The sequence below is a fragment of the Belonocnema kinseyi genome, chromosome 3 (assembly GCF_010883055.1).
Source record: "Belonocnema kinseyi isolate 2016_QV_RU_SX_M_011 chromosome 3, B_treatae_v1, whole genome shotgun sequence".
Taxonomy (NCBI): domain Eukaryota; kingdom Metazoa; phylum Arthropoda; class Insecta; order Hymenoptera; family Cynipidae; genus Belonocnema; species Belonocnema kinseyi.
The window spans coordinates 92,901,093-92,924,414 of NC_046659.1; the positions used below are offsets into that span (position 1 = coordinate 92,901,093).

General features: G+C 33.4%; 2 protein-coding genes across 2 annotated transcripts in view; one reads left to right on the plus strand and one right to left on the minus strand.

Moving 5' to 3' along the window:
- LOC117170184 (centrosomal protein of 78 kDa-like) overlaps positions 1-1,961 on the minus strand; it is a 5,254-nt gene extending 3,293 nt beyond the window's left edge. The window contains exons 1-2 of the mRNA XM_033356773.1: positions 881-1,961; positions 215-817 (exon numbers count right to left, since the gene is read on the minus strand). Of these exons, the coding sequence (XP_033212664.1) occupies positions 215-817; positions 881-1,679 (1,402 nt within the window). The 5' untranslated portion in view covers positions 1,680-1,961. The remainder of the gene's footprint in view (positions 1-214; positions 818-880) is intronic.
- The window catches only part of LOC117170185 (photoreceptor-specific nuclear receptor-like), a 70,166-nt gene extending 46,890 nt beyond the window's left edge, over positions 1-23,276 (plus strand). The window contains exons 5-7 of the mRNA XM_033356774.1: positions 2,172-2,287; positions 20,562-21,059; positions 21,947-23,276. Of these exons, the coding sequence (XP_033212665.1) occupies positions 2,172-2,287; positions 20,562-21,059; positions 21,947-22,185 (853 nt within the window). The 3' untranslated portion in view covers positions 22,186-23,276. The remainder of the gene's footprint in view (positions 1-2,171; positions 2,288-20,561; positions 21,060-21,946) is intronic.
- Positions 23,277-23,322: the final 46 nt, after the last annotated feature.

The window sequence follows — 23,322 nt, forward strand, 5'->3', positions numbered from 1 at the left end:
AATGTGAAGTAAGAAGAGATGGGGAGGGGGCTCACAAAAAGATCACAAATCCTTTCAATAGGAGGAGAGAGGCTCTAAAATATTTAAAAACTCAGTTTTGCGGAATTAATGGACATTCGCTAACCAATTTTCTGGTTTTTGGTAGGTTTTACTCTCTGATTCGATCAAAATTCCTTTTCACATCACCCGCATGTCTTATTTAATAAAAACTCACCAGTATCTTCATTATTATCTTCTTTTTTCGCAAGAGGTTTTTCCACCTTCCTACTTTCCGCAGACTCAAAACTATTGAACAAACTATCACAAGGTTCCATCTCAGATCTAAGGTCCAAATGTAAAGGTTTTTTGGCAACTCTAGAACTAGTTTTAGGCTTTGGAAGCTCCAAAGACCTAGAAGAAGGTTGTTTCGTCTTTCCTCTTTCAATAGGAGTCGGTCTACATGGTGCAGTTCTTGGAAACCCAGGTGGACGTTGATCTTTGCTTCTCTTATTTTTTGCCTTGATCATCAGTGGATCATCTTGTCGGTCATTTCTTTTTGTTGCCTTATTTACATCCTTTTTGGGTAAACTGAGCCATCTATATTCTGATCTGCAACTGGCGTTGTTCGCTTCCAATTTTCTTGCAACTTCTTGAGCTACTTCATCCCGTAGATTAGGATTCAGTCTCACATCCACAACTACTAAAGTTTTGTTATGGTCCAAGAGCTCCAGAATTTCAGTTGCTATCACATCTGTGAGACCACAATGCTGGAGATCCAGAGCTTTTAACCAAAGGCTATCTCCAATTGCTTCAATAATGTCACTTAGTGCTGAATCTCCTGAAACAGTAAAGGTTTTGTGGTTTTAAAACGTTTTCTATTCGAAATCAATTCAAGACTAACCTAGCCGAGGATTTCCGTTCAAAGTCAGTCTCCTCAATCCAGGCATTGCTTCCAAATTTGGTTCCCGGTACCTTAAGGATTGTTGCCAAGTTTCATGAAAAAGGAGTAACTTTTGCCTGGAAAGTGCAGCTGCCAAAGCAGGACCACATTGAGGGGTCAGGTCACACTGACCCAAATTCACAGATCTGATGCTTGGGACATCAGCAATAGTTCTACAAACCAAATCACAACTGGAATCTCCTATATAGCATTTAGCAAGGGACAAGTGCATCAAAGTTTGAGTGCTAGACAATCCCACACACAAAACCGCCAAACAATCTGGAGGCAGAGGAATTCCTTCCAACTCCAGTGAAGTCAAAACTGGAGAATTCCTGACACACTGAGCCACACTCTGTGACAACCACTCAAGAAGAAATCTCGTAAAAACTACTGGAGCTTTTCCAATTGCTCTTGCTTTTACCTCTGAATTAACTTCTTCCAATGGCTTTCTGTGTTGGTATCGACTCCGAATCCCAATCGATTTTAACGTACGATCTAAAGATAAAGAATTTAAAATTGGACCCCAATCATCCATCTTTACTCGATCAGTTGTGAATTCCAAGTAATGTGGTAGTGTAACACAAATTACAGGAAGAGGACGCAATTTTTGTCTTTTACAAAGCTCCGTATAGCAGGAGGAAAAACTTTGACCAGTTGGTATATCCATTTCGGCCACTGATTCACTTCGTTCTTTGATGGTAATGATTCCTGATTTTTTAGGTTCTGGGATATGTTGGAATCCTGATCGAGATGGTGGCATTTTGATGGAAATTGTCTCTTCTTTCTGAGAAATTCAAAGCTGCGAATGTCACTCCTCATTTGCTCTGATCTCCCCTTAATTTCGGACAGATTTGACCGATTTTAAAGACCAAAATTTTGACCTCCGTTTTGATTTTTCTCAGTGTCCGATTTTGACACTGAATTCTCTTTTGCGCGAAACTCGAAAACTTGGAAAACCACTGGTGAAGGGACGTGGATGCGAATCGCGACATGGAATTCACCCGAGATGTAATACCCTCATGAATTAAGGATGCAAACAAAATTCTCCATTTGGACTAAAAGAGTGAAGTTGGCGCTAATTTTATCGAGACGATAATAGATGAGATGAGATTGGGGTTTTTTGGCTAAGGTCAGGTGATTGGTTTAAATTAAAGCGGGTTTAATACGTTACATACGACAAAATAGATCTTATTAAAATTAATATTTATTTTTTTAAGAGTATTTTATATTGGATTTTTTTGGTTTGTTTCAGACCACCGGTATCATTGGCAATGGCTAGGTACACAACCCCTTTGCCTTTACCAACTGTTGCTCCAACAACAAATTCCACGACTGCAAATACTCCACCTCGTCAAGATACCGATGATGGTAAGTTTAAAATAATTTCTATATTACAGATCAATATGACATCTTTTCCTTCTCAAATAAAAAAATTACTCACTGCATAACGTGTGTTGGCTAATCATTAATTTCGAATTGCATTCCAAATTTACAGCTCTAAATTTAAAGAACTTGATTAATATTTTGTAAAATAAAATAAGTTAAAATCTTTTTAAACTAAAACGTTAAAAATTCAGTACTTTAGTTTGAAATATTTAAACTGAAAAATTTCTGATTTCACAGTCTTGGTATTTTTTTATTTCTTCGCCATTCAAAAATGATTAATAACTGTGACACTTAAATGATAAAATTTGCAATTAAGAGTCTTTAAAATAGAATAATTTTAAATCTTCATCATTTATCTTTTAATAATGGCCTTCAATTATGATTCGAAATTTTAAGTAGAAGCATTCAAAGAAAATAATTTTCAAATTAAACATTTAAAATTTGTAATTACGTCTTAAATTTTACAAGAATTGATGCAAAAATTAGATAAAGTACAAACCATGATTCATGTATTTAACATAGGGGTTCAACCAAAGTATACCAGAGAATTTCCAAACATTTCAAACGATTTCGTCAAATTTCATAACAATTTCACAGGACTTTAAAGATTTCCGAACATCAGCGGATTTCAAGGGATTTTAAAGGATTTCAAATAGCTTTAAAGGACTTTCACGGATTTTAAGGCTTTTAAATCGATTTTATAGGATTTACAAACATTTAAACTTTTCAACTTTAAACTTTTTAAGAGATTTAAAAGACAACGCAACGAAAGAGAGAACGGTCCTTCTTCGTGTTTTCTACGCGGTATCCCCCACTCCCACGTACTACTCGAGCATTCATTCGCTTCTGCTTTTTGAGTCTTCAATTGTGATCGTGAAATATTTAAACACAAGCAAGGAATTACGTTCACGTCTCTAGATTTTTATTTCCTAATATTAAAAATATAAACAAGTTCAAAATCCATTATTGAACAAATTTTCAAATAGTAATATTTGAAAATGGTTGAAACAATAATAATTAATTAATAATTCCGAATTGAAAGCGTTTCAAATATAAAAAAATATACTGAACGATTTTTCAATGAAAACGTCCCAATTTAAACTATTTTAGATAAGCTAAAATTGAAGAAATCTTATTAAGTACCGCAAGTAACATATATTTAAAATATTTTATTCGTATGACAATGAAAATAACAAAAGAAAATTTATGGGCAGTCCCAAGTGGGCTTATGCTAGGAAGATCATGTATGGATCAAATATGTAGCTCAAGATAGATCACAGAAAAAAGTTTGAGATAAAGGGAAATAGTTTTCTGTGCATTTTTTGACCTAGAAAAAGCGTTTAACAAGGTGAATAGAAGTAAATTTTGGGAAGTTCTGAGAGAGTCCGGAATTAGTGGATGTATTATTTCCTCGTGGCTATTTATTATATTCATGGACAAGCGTCCAAAAGAATGGCCCTCTTCGACGAAGAAGGTGTGGATCTTGGGACAGTGAGGGTCGTGCGTTAGCGTCCGCAGATTATAAGGTTGTTATTGCGAAATCAATAAAAGGTTCACAAAATAATGTCGAACAAACTAAATAAAAATATGAAGAGCATGGGCCTCAAAATGAAAGTAAATAAAATAAAAATTATAGTGTTTTGTGGAAACAAGGAGAAAACAATAACGCAACATTTTTTTCAATTATGAAAGAATAGAGCAAGTTGATAAGTATGTATTCTTGTTAGCTTATTGACTAGTGACGGACTGATAGATGGGGAGTTAGAGAGGCGTATAAACGAGGGCGAGAAGGTTATCGGTAGAGCAGGGCCTATTATCAGAAGTAAAAATATAGCAAATAGAGCTAAATGAGCAATAGATGATTCTATATTTATACCGACTGTGAGGTACGGTAGCAAGAGCTGAACCCACCAAGAAAAGAGGTCCGTCCACTCAACGCCGCCACCTACGAAAACTCACTAAAAATGATTATAATGCGACAAACAATGAGTGGAGATTTTTTTGCTTTTTTTTTCTCTATGATGAAATATATTACGTTTCCCAAAAAGCTACCCCTAAGTCTTACACTACTACCCCCGGGATCAAAAAAGTTTTCAAAATGGGAAAACTACCTTCAACAATGTAAACATGATTTAGGGCTTCAAATTAATTACATGACACTTAAAAATTTCGCCCTCTTTATAATTTCCCCAAAACTATCCCTAAGTCATACATACATACCCCTCGTCATCAAAAACGTTTTAAAAGTTGGGAAACCACCATGAACAACGTAAAAATGATTCAGAACTCCAAATTAATTACATGGCACTATAAAATTTCCCCCTTTTTATAATTTTCCTGAAAAACTACCCTTCCACGTTAACGTATGCAGCAGCACATTTATATGTATGAAACCAGCATTGAAAACAATCAAACTTAGAAGAAACTGTTAATTGATATTTTTTTGCTCCTTTTTTGCTCTTTGATAATATATAATATGTTACCCAAAAACTACCCCTAAGTCGTACATACCCTCCCCTCGGCATCAAAAACGTTTTGCATGTTGTAAAGCCACCTTGAACAATGTAAAAATGATTTAGAACTCCAAATTAATTACATGGTACTTAGAAATTTCCCTTCCATTATAATTTCCCCAAACCTACCCTTCCTTGTGAACGTATGCAGCAGAACATTTATATGTATGAAAAAAACATTTAAAATAATTAAACTTAGAAGAAACTGTTAGTTGATATTTTTTTACTATTTTTTGCTCTGCGATATTATATAATGCGTTTCCGAAAAACTATCCCTAAGTCATACATACATACCCCTTGTCATCAAAAACATTTTAAAAGTTGGAAAACCACCTTGAACAATGCAAAAATGATTTAGAACTCTAAATTGATTACATGGCACTTCAAAATTTCCCCCTCTTCATAATTTTTCTGAAAAACTACCCTTACACGTACACCTATGCAGCGGAACATATATATGTATGAAAAAAGCATACGAAATAATAAAACTTAGAAAACACTATTAGTTGATATTTTTTTGCTCTTTTTTTGCTCTCTGATAATATATAACACGCTCCCGAAAAACTACCCCTAAGTCATACATACTCACCCCTCGTGATCAAAAACGTTTTGCATGTTGTAAAACCACCATGAACAATGTAAAAATGACTTAGAACTCCAAATTAATTACATGGCACTTTAAAATTTCCCCCTTTTTATAATTTTCCTGAAAAACTACTCTTCCACGCGAACGTATGCAGCAGCACATTTATATGTATGAAAAAGCATTGAAAATAATCAAACTTAGAAGAAACTGTTAGTTGATATTTTTTTGCTCCTTTTTTTCTCTTTTATAATATATAATATGTTACCCAAAAACTACCTCTAAGTCATACATACCCTCCCCTCGGCATCAAAAACGTTTTGCATGTTGTAAAACCACCTTGAACAATGTAAAAATGATTTAGGTTTCCAAATTAATTACATGGTACTTAGAAATATAAATATTTATATTATCAGAGAGCAAAAAAAGCAAAAAAATATCAACTAACAGTGTTTTCTAAGTTTTATTATTTTTTATGCTTTTTTCATACATATATATGTTCTGCTGCAAAGGTTCACGTGTAAGGGTAGTTTCGGGGAAATGATAATAAGAGGGAAATTTTCAAGTGCCATGTAATTAATTTATAGTTCTAAATCATTTTTGCATTCTTCAAGGTAGTTTTCCAACTTTTGAAACGTTTTTGATGACGAGGGGAGGTTACGTATGACTTAGGGGTAGTTTTTCGGGAGCATGTTATATATTATCAGAGAGCAAAAAAAGAGCAAAAAAATATCGACGTACAGTGTTTTCTAAATTTGATTATTTTCAATGCTTTTTTTATACATATATATGTTCCGCTGCATAGGTTCACGTGAAAGGGTAGTTTCGGGGGAAATTATAATGAAAGAGTAATTTTTAATATTTATGTTATTAATTTTGAGTCCTAAATAATTTTTATATTGTTCAAGGTGGTTTTTTAACTTTTAAAATGTTTTTGATCACGAGGGGTGAGTATGTATGACTTAAGGGTAGTTTTTCGGGAGCGTCTTATATATTATCAGAGAGCAAAAAATATCAACTAACACTGTTTTCTAATTTTTATTATTTTGTATGCTTTTTTCATACATATATATGTTCCGCTGCATAGGTTCACATGTAAGGGTAGTTTTTCGGAAAAATTATGAAGAGGGAGAAATTTTGAAATGCCATGTAATCAATTTAGAGTTCTAAATCAGTTTCGCATTGTTCAAGGTGGTTTTCCAACTTTTAAAACGTTTTTGATGACGAGGGGTATGTATGTATGACTTAGGGGTAGTTTTTGGGGAACGAATTATATATTATCGCACAGTAAAAAAGAGCAAAAAAATATCAACTAACAGTTTCTTCTAAGTTTGAATTTTTCAATGCTTTTTTCATACATATAAATGTGCTGCTGAATACGTTAACGTGGAAGGGTATTTTTTCAGGAAAATTATAAAAAGGGGGAAATTTTAAAGTGCCATGTAATTAATTTGGAGTTCTGAATCATTTTTACATTGTTCAAGGTGGTTTTACAACAAATGAAATTTTCAAGTGTCATGTAATTAATTTGAAGCCCTAAATCATGTCTACATTGTCGAACGTGGTTATCCCATTTTGAAAACCTTTTTGATCCCGAGGGTAGTTGTGTAAGACTTTAAGGTAGTTTTTTGGGAAACGTAATATATGCCATCATAGTGCAAAAAAAAATCTCCACTTATTGTTTATCGCATTATAATCATTTTTAGTGAGTTTTCGTAGGTGGCGGCGCTGAGTGGACGTCCTGCTAGCGCCGCCACCCTTTTCTCCGAACTTTAAAGAGCAAAAAACAGCAAAAAAATATGGCGTATTTCATTTTATAATTTGCCTTGGTGGCGGCGCTGAGTGGACGGACCTCAAGAAAAGGATAATAATACAATTAACGCGATTAACACGAGATTCCTGCACATGATATGCGGCAAAACACTGATGGATAAGGTGAGTGATGAGATAATGCTCAAAGAATGTGGTGTAGAGGAGGTACTAGTTGACATGTGTAGAAGAAATTCTTTGAGAAGATTTGGGCGTTATAAAAAGAATTAAATATGAACGGCTAATGAAAGAAATGTATCAAGGTAAAGCAAATAGCAATGTGCCCAGAGGTAGACCTTACATGAAAAAATGCATGGACGTGAAGAAAGCTAAAGAGGTATGCCAGGACACAAAAGCGTGGCGGAAAATAGTTTATAAAAAGAGTGTCAGGGGAGTGAATGACGCTTGAAACTGAAGACATTGGATACTAATGGGCCCGAGTGGGGAACTTCACATGATGACTTAATGAGGCTCTTCACTTGGGTTCATCGCTAGAGAGATTGATCAACAACCTGCAAATTCTAGATTCATCTAAAAATCTATACCGCCACTCCCACATTACTCTCTTCCTCACGGAGTGAGTCACGCTTACCCCAAAAGATAACTCCTCTCATGACTTTGACGGGTATGTTGGTGGTAGCATTGCTACTGACTAGGTTTGTCATGTCAAATAGGCTGATAATGAAGAGGAGAGAGACTGAGTAGAACACCAAAACCCATAAATAAAAAATGGAGGATATATTGAAGATGTTGAAACGCTTGTCGCTTCTCGAGGATCGTCGGGGCGCCCCTGGAGCCACAACTGGGGGCCATAGCATGCGGGATAGTGGCGATGGTGGCTTTGGCTAGCGTTAGCTATTTGCAGCCAACCACCTCGACAGAAATATCGTGGGAAAGCATCAATTGCGATACCACAATGAAAGATGAATTGGTGCGTCTCCATTACTAATGTGCGAAGTTTGAAAAGAAAATGGAAAAAGGATACAATTTAAGAACAAACTCTGCTGCAAAGTATCCTAATATACAAAAAGTAGCACTAAGAGATCTTATCGCTAAGGTGAACGACATCAGGACTAATCTACATGTTACAGAAGACCGAGCAATGGAGATTGAACAACAGATTGATTTGGCGTGGAAAAACAACGGCAATGAACATCAGTTAGAGGAAGCCGCGTCGAACGGTGGTCAAGCAGGCGCGATTATTGTTCTTCCTCAACCTATTGATGATTCAACACCACCACATCCTCCAGAGGTGGATGACCTTATACAACCAGAGGCAGAAGCAAAGGTTCAGCAACCACAAAAGTGACGAAAATGGACATACCATATGAACAGTAATGTTAAGCGCCTTTATTTTCTGGTAGAGAAATGTGGGCAAAGTGTGAGGAGAGAACATCCTACTCTTCTTACTTAAACACCCAGTGCTAGCCACAAAAATAAATTAGCAGAATCTGGCTGATCAAAAACGCTCAATATCTGTAAACAGGCTGCTTTCGGCTGTTGAAATAGCTGCTATCAAAATGGAAGTGGAACAGCAGCTTCCTATTGATGAACTCGCCTTGAAAGATGTGGACAACGAAGACTTGATTGATGCTAAAGGCATAGGTGCTAGGGATAATGAACATCAAGTACCGGATCCATTAGAACCACATCCGGATATTACTAACGATGATGTGGATAGGGAAATCCCAGAAAAACTACAGCACCTTAAAAGGAATTTTGGTCATGCTTTACTAGAGTTCAGATATGTACAACCAACACTAAAGCATTCTCTGTCCAAAATGAACATCACAAATGATATGCGGGCACTAATAGCACATCTGGACAGGAAGGTTTTACCTACGTATTTGAATATAGCACTAACTGCGTTAGAGGTGCAAACTCTTGTATACTTTGCAGCTGTGGCAACTGTTAGAACGTTGGGTCGGTAAACTAGGCCTGCAAATGCAGTTTTCGTCCCAGTAAGGAATTGAGATCCACCATGGAAGATCAGGTTGGATATGGATGTCAGTAAAGTGCATCGGTACAAGAAAAGCACTGCACGAAGGCAACAAAATCAAAACTTTCAGACAGATGAAAGAAGGTTCTATCGTGAACTGAGAGTAGAGCCAACTAACCAGCAAGGCATCGAAATCCCTCAATTGGAAGATATGACAAACTACTGGTCAGGTGTTTGGGGAAAAATGAACAGATGCAATTTGGACACTGCGTGGTTCAAACTGGAGGAAGCAAGGGCAAGCAATAGTCCTGAAATGCAACTGACAAACATCACAGCTTTAGATGTTTCAGCGTTCTTGAAAAGGGCAAGTAATTGGAAAGCTCCTGGTCCGGACATGGTGCACAACTTCTGGTATAAGTACCTGGCAAGTGTGCATCTTGCATTGGCAAGGTGTTTTCAGAAGATGATTGAACACCCAGATCTGATGCCAGGCTTTATGCTCCAGGGTACTACGTATATGTTACCAAAAAAACCAGACGCTCAAAATCCATCTTACTTTCGACCGATAGCCTGTCTTCCGACTATTTCTAAATGTTTTACAGCTATCACTGCAGATAAGGTATATTCTCATTGCGACGAGAATGGCATTCTTACAGAAGAACAAAAGGATGTTGTAAAAGCTCGCGAGGCCGTAAAGATCTGATCACTATGGACGCTGTTGCCATGAATCAAGCTCGTTAGCATCAAAGGAACTTACACATGGCATACATTGACGACAAGCAAGCGTTTTCTTCCGTGCCGCATGACTATTTGCTTGAAGTCTTACAACTTTGCAAAATCTGCCCACGCATTATTGACTTTAAGCCATGCGATGAGGCTCTGGGATACATGAATCAGATATTTTGATCATGGAAAACCAAGAATAACTAGATCAATACGCTTTACAACGGGTATATTTCAAGGAGACTCCTTCAGCGCACTATGGTTCTGTTTAGCGTTGAATCCATTGAGAAAAACACTAAACAGCATGTCTCATGGGTTGAGAATTCATGATAATGAGGATGGTAATCAAATGACCCATCTTCTTTACATGGATGACCTGAAATTGTACGCTAGTTCAGCCCAAAAACTGAAGCAAGGGATCGTTGTCACAAAGCAGTTTTCCAATGATATCCACATGGAGTTCGGAATAGATCAATGTAGAACAGTGCATTTAATCAAAGGGGAATTAGGGACCGCAGAGTTAGACAACGAGTTCGAAAATGACAGCGAGGAAATGGCTGAAGGTGAATCATATAAATATCTGAGTATTCTTGAATCTAGGGGTATTCAGTATACGGCAGTTAAGAGTAGCCTAACAACTGCCTTCACTACAAGACTCAGATTGATTATGAAGAGTTTTCTCAACTCGGCAAACAAAATCAGGGCAATTGACACATATGCCAACCCTATCCTCACGTACTTCTTCGGGCTCATAAAATGGTCTAACACCGACCTTGAAAAGTTAAACAGAATTGTTCGCGTAGAAATGACGAAGTACCGAATGCACCACAGAAATTTAGCAATTGAAAGGGTAGTTCTACCACGATATTTAGGGGGTAGAGGCGTTGTAGATGTCAAAAAACTGTGTGAGTCATAAGTTATATAGTTGCGAGACTATTTTAACAGCAACTGAAATGTTGCGCTTTACAGTACCATCTGTTAAGCGGATTTTGAATACACGCCCTTAAATTTGTCCTCAGGTGGGGCCTTGAATATCAGGGCAGAAACCATAGAGGAATTAGAAATAAAATGGAGACAGAAAACCATCCATGGCGAGCATCTCAACATGTTAGAACAAAATGAAGTGGATAGTGAGGCATCTAATATTTGGCTAAGAAAGGGTGTTCTGTATCCAGAGACGGAAGGATTCGCCATTGCGATACAGGACAAGGTTGTCAGCACCAAGAATTATCGCAAACACGTGTTACATCAATACGTGGTTGGTTGGTGCCGATTATGTGGAGATACCAACGAATCCATCGAGCACATTATTGATGGCTGTCGCGTAATGGCTGAGAGAGAATATACGCACAGACATAATGATGTAGCGGGCATTACCTTGGACTTTTAAAAGAATGGATGCCCTTCTACAGATGCATACCAATGCCCGTTTTAGAAAGCGAAGATTACATCTTATATTGGGATGTTACTATCCAAACGGATCATTACGTACGGGCCGATCGGCCTGACATGGTGATACGAGAAAAAAAGGTGGAAGAGTTTACATCATCGACATTGCTTGTCCGCTTAACCGAAATTTGCAGTCAACCTATACAACCAAGATCCACAAGTATAGCTTGTGAAGGCATGAAGTAAACACCATATGTAGGAATGTGAATCATGCATCTATTCATCCCATTGTGATTTCGGCTACAGGCAATTTGCACACAAGATGCACTGAACATCTTGAATATTTAGGAGTAAGTAGGGTATTGGCAGCAGCTCAGAAGGCGGTTTTATTAAACACCTGTCGCATTGTAGAAACTTTTTTGACTATCAGGAAGCGAGGGACTAAAAACCCGTGGAGTGGCAGATGGTGGCTCTAAGAAAGCATCCAGAGGTGACTGTTTTCACCTCCAACGCTCGTGGCCGCTCGTAATTGTATACCTACAACATCATCGAAAGAGGTTTCAAACATCGTATTAAATTATTTGAATTAACTTATAACATTCTAATCTCATCAGTCACTTGACTTAGTCCGCGGTTATGACGTATAACCGGGTTCGCCCGAGTAAGAGTTTAATAAAACATGTAATAATATTCGAACAAGCCTTGGCTGATTAGCCCGTTTTACTGCTTCTAATGTAGTGTAGTGTTGGGTGGTTTGAGCCGTGTTTTGTTTTTTAACTACAAAATCTTACTGGATGAAGGTATCAAGAAGTTCATACACTATTGGAAAGTTAACCTCAGTATCTACGCTTTTGTATCATTGACTTTTCGAAATTTAATAAAAAAAACCTCATTTTTTTCTATTATACAAGTGGGTTAAACTTGAGCAAATTCTAGATCCAAATCGGAGTCACATACCGAAAGTCACAAAGTTTTTTAATAAAAAAATTGGGTGGCATAAACCACCCGAATGACGCTACTTTTTGAGTATAATTTCAAAAAGTTACGTATGATTCAATACTAAACTAAAACTTTATACAGTGAAAATTCGTCGAGTTTATAACATTGAATAATCGTTGGAGAATGTTCACTGAACGTTTTTTTTTTAATCAAGCAAAAACCTTTTTTAATTTTTGGAACGCGTTGTCTGACCAAGATTAGCAAGTGCGTCTTTTCTTTACGAAACCTTATTAAAAGTGAGGTATTGGTCTAACAACCATTCAACACTATTGACGAAGAGATGCTACTGCCAACAGGCCAAAAAATTGCGGTGGCTCAAAGTACTCGACGACTCGGGCCACCCAACACTCCCCTACTATTAATGTCCTCTATATTATAGAGAAAATAGAGTACACGCATGAGTTCCAAGGAGCTTGCATAGCGGTAGATTAGTGGGGATATCGAAGAGGAGTCGTTAGAGCAACTGCGAATCGCCGCACAGAATGGAGACACGATCACAGAGAGGTGTATAGAAAGTATACTTTTGAGGGAGGGACAATTATTAATAAAATTATAATAAGGAACTTATATAAAACATTAAAGAAACTTACAATGGCTTAATTTCGAACAATTTTTTGCAAGTGTGAGTATTAGAGAATTCCAGAACTTTGGACTGTCTGTCTTCCTTGGCTCGGGAGACAAGCCTCTAGATAGAGATGCCGCAGTCGTGACATGACGCAGGTGTGACTTGCCGCAGAGAGACTTGCTACATGTGACATGATATGTCGCCTACAATTAGTATAAAGCTTTTTTATGAACTCAGGATCAGCATTTGTGTAGAGGCTTTCTTCTTCTGCCGCAACAGCTTCGTTATCTTTTGAATTTTGTCAAGAGCAGCACCAATTTGGGGTTACGCCTTTTTGAATTCAACATTGCATTCTTTCTACGAACCACCAGTCTTCAAATCAAAAAACATTTTCAGTCTCTTTTCTACTTCCTTTTGATCAAACTTCGCGGATTACGAAGATTTTGACAAACCCTACAATTTTAAAAACATATATAACTATATAATGATATGAACTTTTGATACCTGCTATATTGAAAAATAAAGAATCCTATCTGAAAAAAGTTCCGATAAAAAAAATAAAATTAAATTAACTAAAAAATTTAATTCGCGCACATATTTTTGAATACCTGATTATTTGCATATTGCGCGAATTTTACTTTAAGTGGCTGTTTTCAGTTTTTTTTTTTTTTTAATTTTCTCGAATATTTCCAAATAAGCAATTTTAATTATAAAAATTTATTTTTAAAATAGAAAATTTTAATTGTAAATGATTCTTTAACCCTAGAATGATCCTTCGGGATAGTGCGGTACCCCATTCAAAGTTTAAGGTACGCTTCTGACTAAGGAGATGTGCAGTTTGGTCCGGGACCCTAACCACAATTCAATTCAACTATTCAGTAATCGACCTCAGTCAATGAGCGAGATCATCTGTGTTTTGTATGAGTTCTGTGCGGACGTGAATATCGTTTGAGATAGCGCACTACCCCAGTGGACGGTTTAAGTTTGAGAATTGTCTTAGTAATTTATCGGACAAATGGTAAAAATTTTAAACAATACTAATAAAATTAATTATTACAATTCAGATTTATTGTGCAAATTCCAAAATGTTTATGAATACTCAAAAATGAAGAAATAATATTTCAAATATGGCTACTCATTCTACATCGGGCCATCCTGTGCTCTAATTTCTCCAGTGTAGAATGAATAGCCATATTGTAAGTATTATTTCCTCATTTTTGAGTATTTATAAACATTTTGGAAGATATCAAGAAGTCCATACACTTTTAGAAAGCTAACCTCAGTATCTACGCTTCTGTGTCATTGACTTTTCGAAATTTAGTCAAACAATTTTTTTTCTATTATACAAGTGGGTTAAATTTGAACAAAAAAAATTTTCGGCTCCAAAAAGTAAAAAAATATGCTGATTATTTATCCGATTCTAGATCCAAATCGGTGTCACTTACCGAAAGTCACAAAATTTTGTAATGAAATTATTTTAAAAATCACGTAAAATACATTCCAAAACGCAATTTTCTATCATTTCCGATCGATAAATATTCATTCAAATGCGAAACACGAAAAAACACGAACAAGATGAGGCCTTGATCAGTAGGATTAAACAAAAATGGTAACTTTTCCCAACAGGGAAAGCAAAAACTAAAACCCTTTTGGTAAAAATGTCAACCTTTTTGGTCATAAATGTAACTGGATGAAAATTCAGCTTTTTTGATTGAAGATTAAAGAATGTTGTTCAAATTCAAATTTCCTTAAAAATGAACTTCTTTGTTGAAATTTCAATTTGACATATATCTGAAATCTTTAAAATATTGTTGTTGTTGTTTCTAAACAATATTAGGAAAATTACAATAAAAACAAATAAACTTCAAAAATAAATAGTTATTCGAAATTCTATTATATAGAGAATTATTTTTTTCCGAAATTGGAAAACAATATGTCTCAATAATCACGCAATCATTGTTGTCGCAAACCTGATCGGCTTTAGAATTACTTGAAATTGCTTCACTTAAAGTAGCAAAAATATAATATTTTTTCGATCCCTAATAATTAATATTGAGTCAATGGTTAAAAAATTCATGTTAAATACGTTGAAAGTTAATGTATAATTTTATAAGCACTTATAAATGAGATATCCCTTGTATATTAACATTATCCTCTTTTCATATGTGATAATGTTTTCTGCGCTTCGACAAATAATTTTAGTTGTTGAATTGAAAAAAAAAATTTAATAGAATTCTTTGATTTTCTAATAGTTGATTTTTTTATATTTAAATCAAAAATTAATCAATCCAGGATAAGATAAGCATTTTAGATTCATGATCAGTTTTTTTTACTCACCGAGGGAAAGTGCCACCAAAGCAATGATTAAGAACTCCATGAACTCCATCATGACTGTTTATGAAGATGTACCAGAACAATCAGAAAGTCTAGTTCTTTTTCTCCTGACATGGGAAGGCTAATTCCGGGCTATTTATACACTTAAGTATTTAAAACAGCAACCGACAAACCTATTAAAGTGTTCACTTATGTTCAGTTGGAAACAACCGAATAAAACGCATGTTTCTCATTGAAGTTTTATTATCAGGCTTCGAAGACGCTCTCATTTTGAATAATCACTTTTTCCCCTTTTAAATTAAAGAAATAATTTGTTTAATTAAAAAAAATTCTTTTCATTTGAGATCCTTGAAAATGATTTCATGGAACTTTAAAGGTTTTTATGATTTCAAGGAATATAATTAGAATTGATATAATTTCATGCAATTTCAAGATATTTAATAATATTTTAATGAAATTGTGTTTCAAACTGGGAAGATTTTTGAGAATTTAAAAGTTTTTAGGATATTTAAAAAGATTCCAAGGAATTTTTATCAATTTTAAGAATCTAAAAAGATTTCAAAAAAGTTTAAATGATTTGAACATTTTTAGGGTATTTTACAATATTACAAGGAATTTCCAAGAATTTCAATAATTCTAAGGGATCTCAAAAAATTGCATGTGCTTTTAAAGAATCAGATTTTTTCGTGTGTTGTAAATTATAAATGATCATTAAACTTCAGTTTATCGAACATTTTCTGACTCTTTCGGGTCTGCTTTGACCTGTAGCAACCCTGAAAATCTCATAAATTCAGAAATTTAGAATTTAAAAACTCTTTCTTACGCTTTGTTACTACTTGTTACATGGGGGAGAAGAAAAATCAAATGTTGATAAAAAATGTGTTACTTAATACATGGATGGCCCTAATGTGATTAGTCAAAATATTTTCCAATTCGATACTGGGAAACTGTTAAATGCTTTGAGATCATGCAATCATTTAGAGGTGTATATATTGATTAAAAAGAGGTTAAAAATGTGGGAAATGACAAAAATAGACAAGTTACATAAAAAACACGAGTTTATAATATTTTCAGATTTATAGAAACAGTAAGAAGGCAATATTGTGAAACTTGGAAAAAAGATGCGTGACCTTCTCCAACCTAACGTATAATTGCTTCAAAATGGAACAAGAACAATTATTTAGACACTTAATCTATTTCACCTTACACTTCATACGTTAAAAATAGTGAGGGGATCCAAAAATGCATTGAACATATTTTTTTCGTCGTGGAAGTCAAGGATCCCTCGAATATCGTTTAAAGTCCGAAAAAAAGAATTGCATTTTTTTAATTTTCGATTTTGACAGGTGCTTACAGGCACTCGAAACTTTCCAAGTAAAATACTTCTATGGGTTTGGGAAAATTTATTAAATATTTTTTTATTTCTTTTAAATCTTCTCAACAATCCTAGTTAAATTATATTTATATAACTTTAAAAGCAAATAAACATAAAAATAAAATAAACTTAAAACATAAATAGCTATTCTAACATTTTTATTTTATATGAAAGATTATTTTCCCCCTAAATAATAATTTTTTTGAATTTTTGACGAAAAATCTTTTTTGGTTGAAAATTGAATTTCAGAAGTTTCCCTTAAAATTTTTTAAATCCTCTAAAATAATTAATCTTTATTGGAAATTGTCTAGTTACATTTTGCGGCATATTTGAAATCTTCAAAACTCTTTTTAAGTTTTCTCAAGTAACCCAGGCAAATTATATTTATATCAATCCTAAATTCAAATAAACTTAACACTTAATAAACAAGAATGTTTAAAAATTAATTTTTAGTTTTATGCTTATATTATTTCTTTATGTAAATTAATAACTTGGAAAAATGGGATGTTTTGAGAATATTATTGTACAGTTTTAATTTTCTCATTGCATGACTAAGTGCATGATTCAATGTGTAAATAATTCTTGTTTTTCCATTTGGAAGCAGTAGCTTGTAAATACGTGATGTTTTTGGAGAGTATGTGGCCTATTTTCATATAGTTCGTGTAGTTTTCGATTTAAAAAGGAATACAAATTAAATGCTAAGAAATCCCTTTACTCATAGAAAGTATTTATTAATTATTGAGGAATATGCTCTAAATTTTATGGATTAAACTGTTACTTAATTTTATTATTCGGGAATTTTCCAATTACGCATTTTTATATTTCGGCAATTTTATAATTTCGGGAATTTCCTATATCGAATATTTTCTTTTTCGGGAATGTTATTTTTAAGGATTTTTCAGTTGTGCCGATAAAAGACTGCATTATTAAATGTATAAAAAAATCGTAACATCCAGAAGAATGTTTCTATTGTTGAAAAAAATCTTTGACTAAGTTTTTGCATTGCTATTCTTTCAAAGAAAAGTTTACTTGATACGAAGAAATTCATTGGTTACTTTTCAAAATTGTAAATAAAGATATAGTTCGCGCGCGGATAATGCGATTTTGGCACCATGACGCGAAACAGGAAGCATTTATTACAAATTAAAATCATAATAAATTTTATTATTACAGGAATGGTATCTATTTCCAGTATTCAGAATAAGGACTAAGAAGCTAAAAACATTAAATTCAACGACAAAAGTTCGGAAAAACTGTTCCGTGCAACAACTATCGGTTTCTGATAGAAATATAAGACTGGTCTTATTTTCGCAACTAGCTTTTTATGATTTATCACAATACCACAATATACCGTGACTTAAAAAAATAAGAATACATTTTTCAGTTAAAACCCATTTATTTCATTTGAAATATAAAAATGAAATCCGCTGCTAACTTTCAATTTGTTTACAACTGTTAATTACATTTTTGACCATAATGGTTGTGAAATATTTTATTTTTCTTGTAAATACATATCTTAAATTATCTAATGTGAGAAAAGAATAAAAATTGATTTCATTGAATAAAAAAAAAGTATTTTCTCATTATTTAATACCGGTGAGTTGATCATTCAGATTTTAATTTGAACAAATTAACTTTTATTATCGCTATTAACAAATTTCAAAGTTTCCGAAATATTCTAAAGGATTTCTTATAATTTCGAGTGATTTTAATATATTTCAAGAGATTTGAAAAATTTCAAAAGTTTTCAAATGATTTAAGACCAATTTTCGAGATTACAGAGAATGTTATTGGATTTATGAAGATTTTAAAGAATTTTGAAAGATTTTAAGCGTTTCCGTTGGGGTTCAATACATTCTTAGAAATTAAAAAGTATTTTAAAATAATTTGAGGATTTTCGAAGCTTTTCAAAATATTTCACAACCCTTCCAAAAGAATTGCAAGTAACATTAAAACATTTCAAAGAATTTCAAAAATTTTATATAAATTTTAAGTGACTCAAGAGTATTTCAAAGGATTTGAGAGGTTTTTTCATGAATTTCAAATAATTTTAGAACACTTTGTATTTTATATTTATGCTTTAAAAAGTTTTAATTGACGGACTAAATTTTGTTCAAGTTTTTAATAGCATGTCAAATTCATTTAAGAAATTTTGTGGGATTACAACAAAATTTATAGGATTTCATGAGTTATCAGAAGATACCAAGACATTTTAAGAAATTTTCAAAGGCTTTTAAGGTTGACATATTGTCATATTGCCATATTTAAAGTATTAGAACTTATGAGTAAAGTGCTTAACTCATTAAAAATACGTATTTTTGACTAATTTTGCCCTTTCTCAATACAATACTATTTAGTACTTAAGATACGGAAATACCTCGTCTTCCAAGTATTTCAAGTTATTAGTTTTTCACTTTAGATTAAAATGATTAAATTCTAACGATTTCAATGTACAATTTAAAATTAAACTATTTTTACAACTTAATTTCGAGATCTTAATTTAAGAATCCTTTAATTTTTAAACAATGTTTGGAATTGTTCAACTTTTAACGCTTCAAGTTTAAGTTCAATTTTGAAAGTTTCTAATTAAAAAACAGACACGTATCACTTCCAATGTTTTAAACATAATTAAACTCTAAAGGTTGATAATATTTAAAATTGTTCAATTTGGAATCGTGAAAATGAGTGATTTTTTTCTGCTGAAATTCATTGAAAATCGAATTATCTTTTATTTGAGAATGTTCCAAAATATTAAACATTTCAAACTCAACTTTAAAATCAAAAACAATTTTGAATTGAGAAGCTTGACATAGTGGAGTTTCACACATAGGAAACTCAATTTAATATAGATAAAAGATGGACAAAAGATTGATAAAAATTAAACAAAGTAAATTAATACCTCAGCACTAATTTAACAATTTCTTTAATTTGAAATGCTTACAGTTTTAAAGTTTAACAATTCAAATTTATTTTTAATAATTGAAATTTTTGAGCTTGTTAATAGTGGGTTTGAGTATAAGAATGTTTTAGTTTCGCTATTTTTGGCGGCTATATTTTTTTCATTTCTAAATTAAGTTTGGATTCGTTTAAATTTCAACGTTCCGGAGAATTTAGTTTTTAATTTTTGACAAATTTGTCTGATTATATTCAATGTTAAATTGTAATTTGTTAAATGTAATAAAAAATTTTAATTCTAGAATTTCAGAAGCTTTGACTTGGAAAAATTCAATTTAGTTTTCAATTTCAAATTGTCACATTTTTTAGATTAAGAAATTGTAAACACTTTTAATTATAAATAATACAATTTAAATTGCTTTGAATTTTAAGTGGTTCAATTTTGAACATTCGAATTTGAAAATATTCAATTTTTAACGTCTTGAAATTTTCCTGTTTTCAAAAATTTAATCTGAATTAATTCAATTTTTAAATTCCCTATTAAAAAATTTAACTGTTTAATTTAAAACTTTTTTCTTTGGAAATTATATAAGTTTAAATCCTTTTTATCCCATTCGAAATACGGTCAGTTTTCGAAATTTTATCTAATCTAAAAAAATTTGCTGTGGAACGTTTTTCATTCAAACTCATCACATTTTCAATTCGAAATGATAGATTATTGATTCAAAAATGTCTAAAACTGAATATTGAAAAATTTGTTTAATAACGGATTTTTAAATTGTTGATATTTTTAATCTTAGGAAATAAAAATCGGGATGCGTAATAATGAATTACACTGAAACTTGGAATTAAGTACGGTTTCGGGAATGGCTTTGTAGTGGTCTTCAACCTAAGTCCAGACACTTTATGCAACCTGATGCAACTAACGCATGAAGAGTACTGCCTCATGCTGTTTGTTGCGCTTAACTGAGCACCGCTCCTTTCGTCCCCGCGCCTTTTCTCACTCAGAAACCGTCGCGGTATTAATTCTCGAAAAGACATAAATCCGGTCTGATTAAATCCAGGTTCCACTATAAATTAAAAATAAGCTATTAAAATAAACTCAAGTGAGAAATATGTGATTGTTAAATAGGAAATGGTTCAGAAGACAGCATAGATGTGACAAATGAAGAACCTCTGATGCCACAACGAAGTACCTGTACACAATTGACTCCAATAGTCCCAACCTTGTATTCACCAGTGAGTGCAGAAACCGTTTACGAAACCAGTGCTCGATTACTTTTTATGGCAGTGAAATGGGCAAAAAATCTACCCTCCTTCGCGAGTTTACCATTCAGGGACCAAGTGATACTATTAGAGGAAGCTTGGTCGGAACTCTTTTTACTCAATGCTGTTCAATGGTGCCTCCCTTTGGAGTCATCTCCACTTTTTAGTGCGGCTGAACTCACTGCCTTGACTGTTTCACCACACCCACACCCACATTCTGGAATGCATTTGGCGCCAAATGGAAAACCAAGTCAGGTCGCGGCTGATGTTAGGCATCTTCATGACACTCTACAAAGATACAAGGCTGTCATAGTGGACCCTGCAGAATTTGCTTGCATGAAAGCGATCGTCCTCTTTCGACCAGGTAAACTTTCATTATTTATTGATCATTAAATTCTCCTCTCATGGTTTTATTTTTGCCTTTATCAAGTCTCTCAGAATGAAGAACCTATATCTAAGATTGACACTAGCCACTCGCGGAAAAGGATTTTGTTGAATCAACGACATTTTTGTTGGTTCAACTATAGAATATGGTTGTCATATGATCAACAAAATATTTACTTGGCACAACCAAATTTTTTGATTTTATTAACAAAATCTGTTGGTAAATAAAGTATTCAGTTGGTACAACAGTTTTTTGGATTAAGAAACATTTTTCTGAGAGTAGGCCTGAGATTACATGTTACATTTTTTTTACATGTTACATTTTTTTAAGCTTTTGATTTCAATATTGACCACAACATTTAGTATAACTGAACCCAATTTTGTCGAAATATTTAGGTTACAGTGGTAATTACTTATTTTAATTGGTATCACTTTTGAGCAGCACAACCAACGATATGACTTTCGAAATGAAATGTGAAACAATTAACTGTTTTATTCATCATTAGAATAGTTTTATTCAGAAGTCAACATGTGACATTTTTCAATTTTGCATGAATGAGCGTGCTTTTGTCTCTATTTTTTTTACCAAAAGGAATGACCTATTCGAAGATGGAGAGAGATAAATAACATTGCTCGAGATTGTTTCTTAAAAACATGAAAAGCAACTAAATAATTGATTTTATTGCCAGTTTTATTGCCAAAGCCTTCTTACAGTATAAATTACTATATTCAATAATTTACTACAAATAATTTACAAATTTTATACATTTTTCTGACCTAATCTAGAATAGTTTCCCCTACTCGTAGATGAATTAATGTATGCTTCATTTTATTTTCGAACACCTTTATTTTGAACCCTCTTTACAGAAACCCGTGGCTTAAAAGACTCAAGCCAAATAGAAAATCTGCAGGACCAAGCTCAGGTCATGTTGGGACAACACGCGAGGGCGCAGCAACCCGGAAGACCCGAGAGATTTGGCCGACTGTTACTATTGTTGCCCCTTCTGAGGGCTGTTCCTGCCCCCAGAGTAGAATTGATTTACTTCCACAGGACCATTGGGAACACCCCCATGGAAAAAGTCCTATGCGATATGTATAAAAATTAAATTAGGTATGTTTACCGTTTAGTTGCCAATCAAACCAGTGAACTAAAAAACAAAAGAAAAATAGAGCAAAGATGCGAGGCTGTGACCCAGATGATTTTTCGACATCGAAACGTAAGTGGAACATTAAAATGTGCAAAAGAGACTCTAGTGGTTTGATACTGTTTAGTATTTAAGAATAGAGTTCGTGCAGAACAACATTCTTGAGCGTGAAGACTTAAGCCTGAATCCAAAGATATTTGATATCCATTAAACGTGGTCATTTATTATTATTTGTTTAATGCTTTCTTTGATTGTATTATATTTATAATATTGTGATAGTCTGTTTTCTATTCTTGACTTCTTGTACAAGAATTAACTAGTCAGCAATATTTTGTATTTTGTAATTTAAAATTACAAAGTGCAATGTAAATTATTGATGATCAGATTGATCAAGCAGATTGTATGTAGTCAAGCTTTGTATTAAATTAATTGATAGTCTGAGTCTAAAGCTCTTTTATGGGTTTTGGTAGCTCGTGATGAAGCCTTCTGTCAATTTTAATTTAAGTTTTTAATTACCTTTATCTGAATGACAACCTTCATGAACCCTGTTTGCAAATAACAAAATAAAATATTCTATAACCACTCTATTTTGTGAATGAAAAGAGGTTCGTGAAATAAAAGAGAAAAAGTAATTTCAGAATTCTAAATTCAGCACTAAAGTATCTGGCCTAAGCAAACTGTATAAACGAATATTGATCGTCTAGTACGGTCAAAAATGTAACAAACACTGTTTTATAGTGAACATGTATCCGGTCTTTCTACAGTAGACATATATAGTTGTACTTGGAAACAAAGTTTCCTCATCGATATTAAGTTTTAACGTTTCAAATGAACGGAAGCTTCAGACAAACCCCAAAAATAATAATATCCAGAGTTGAAGAAAATAGTGAATTTCTTTTAATTCAGCACAGAGTGTTTCTTACATCGATAAAGGCCAGGCCTAATCTCAGTAGAAGTTTTATATTTTATCCGTGCCAGGTAACGAAATATTTTTAAATTCGTGATTCTACTTTGTGACTTCTGTGCAATTTTCTGCGAAAGAATTCATATTCTTTTTTAATTCTCAAGACTTATTTATGTATTTCTTTAATTGACAGA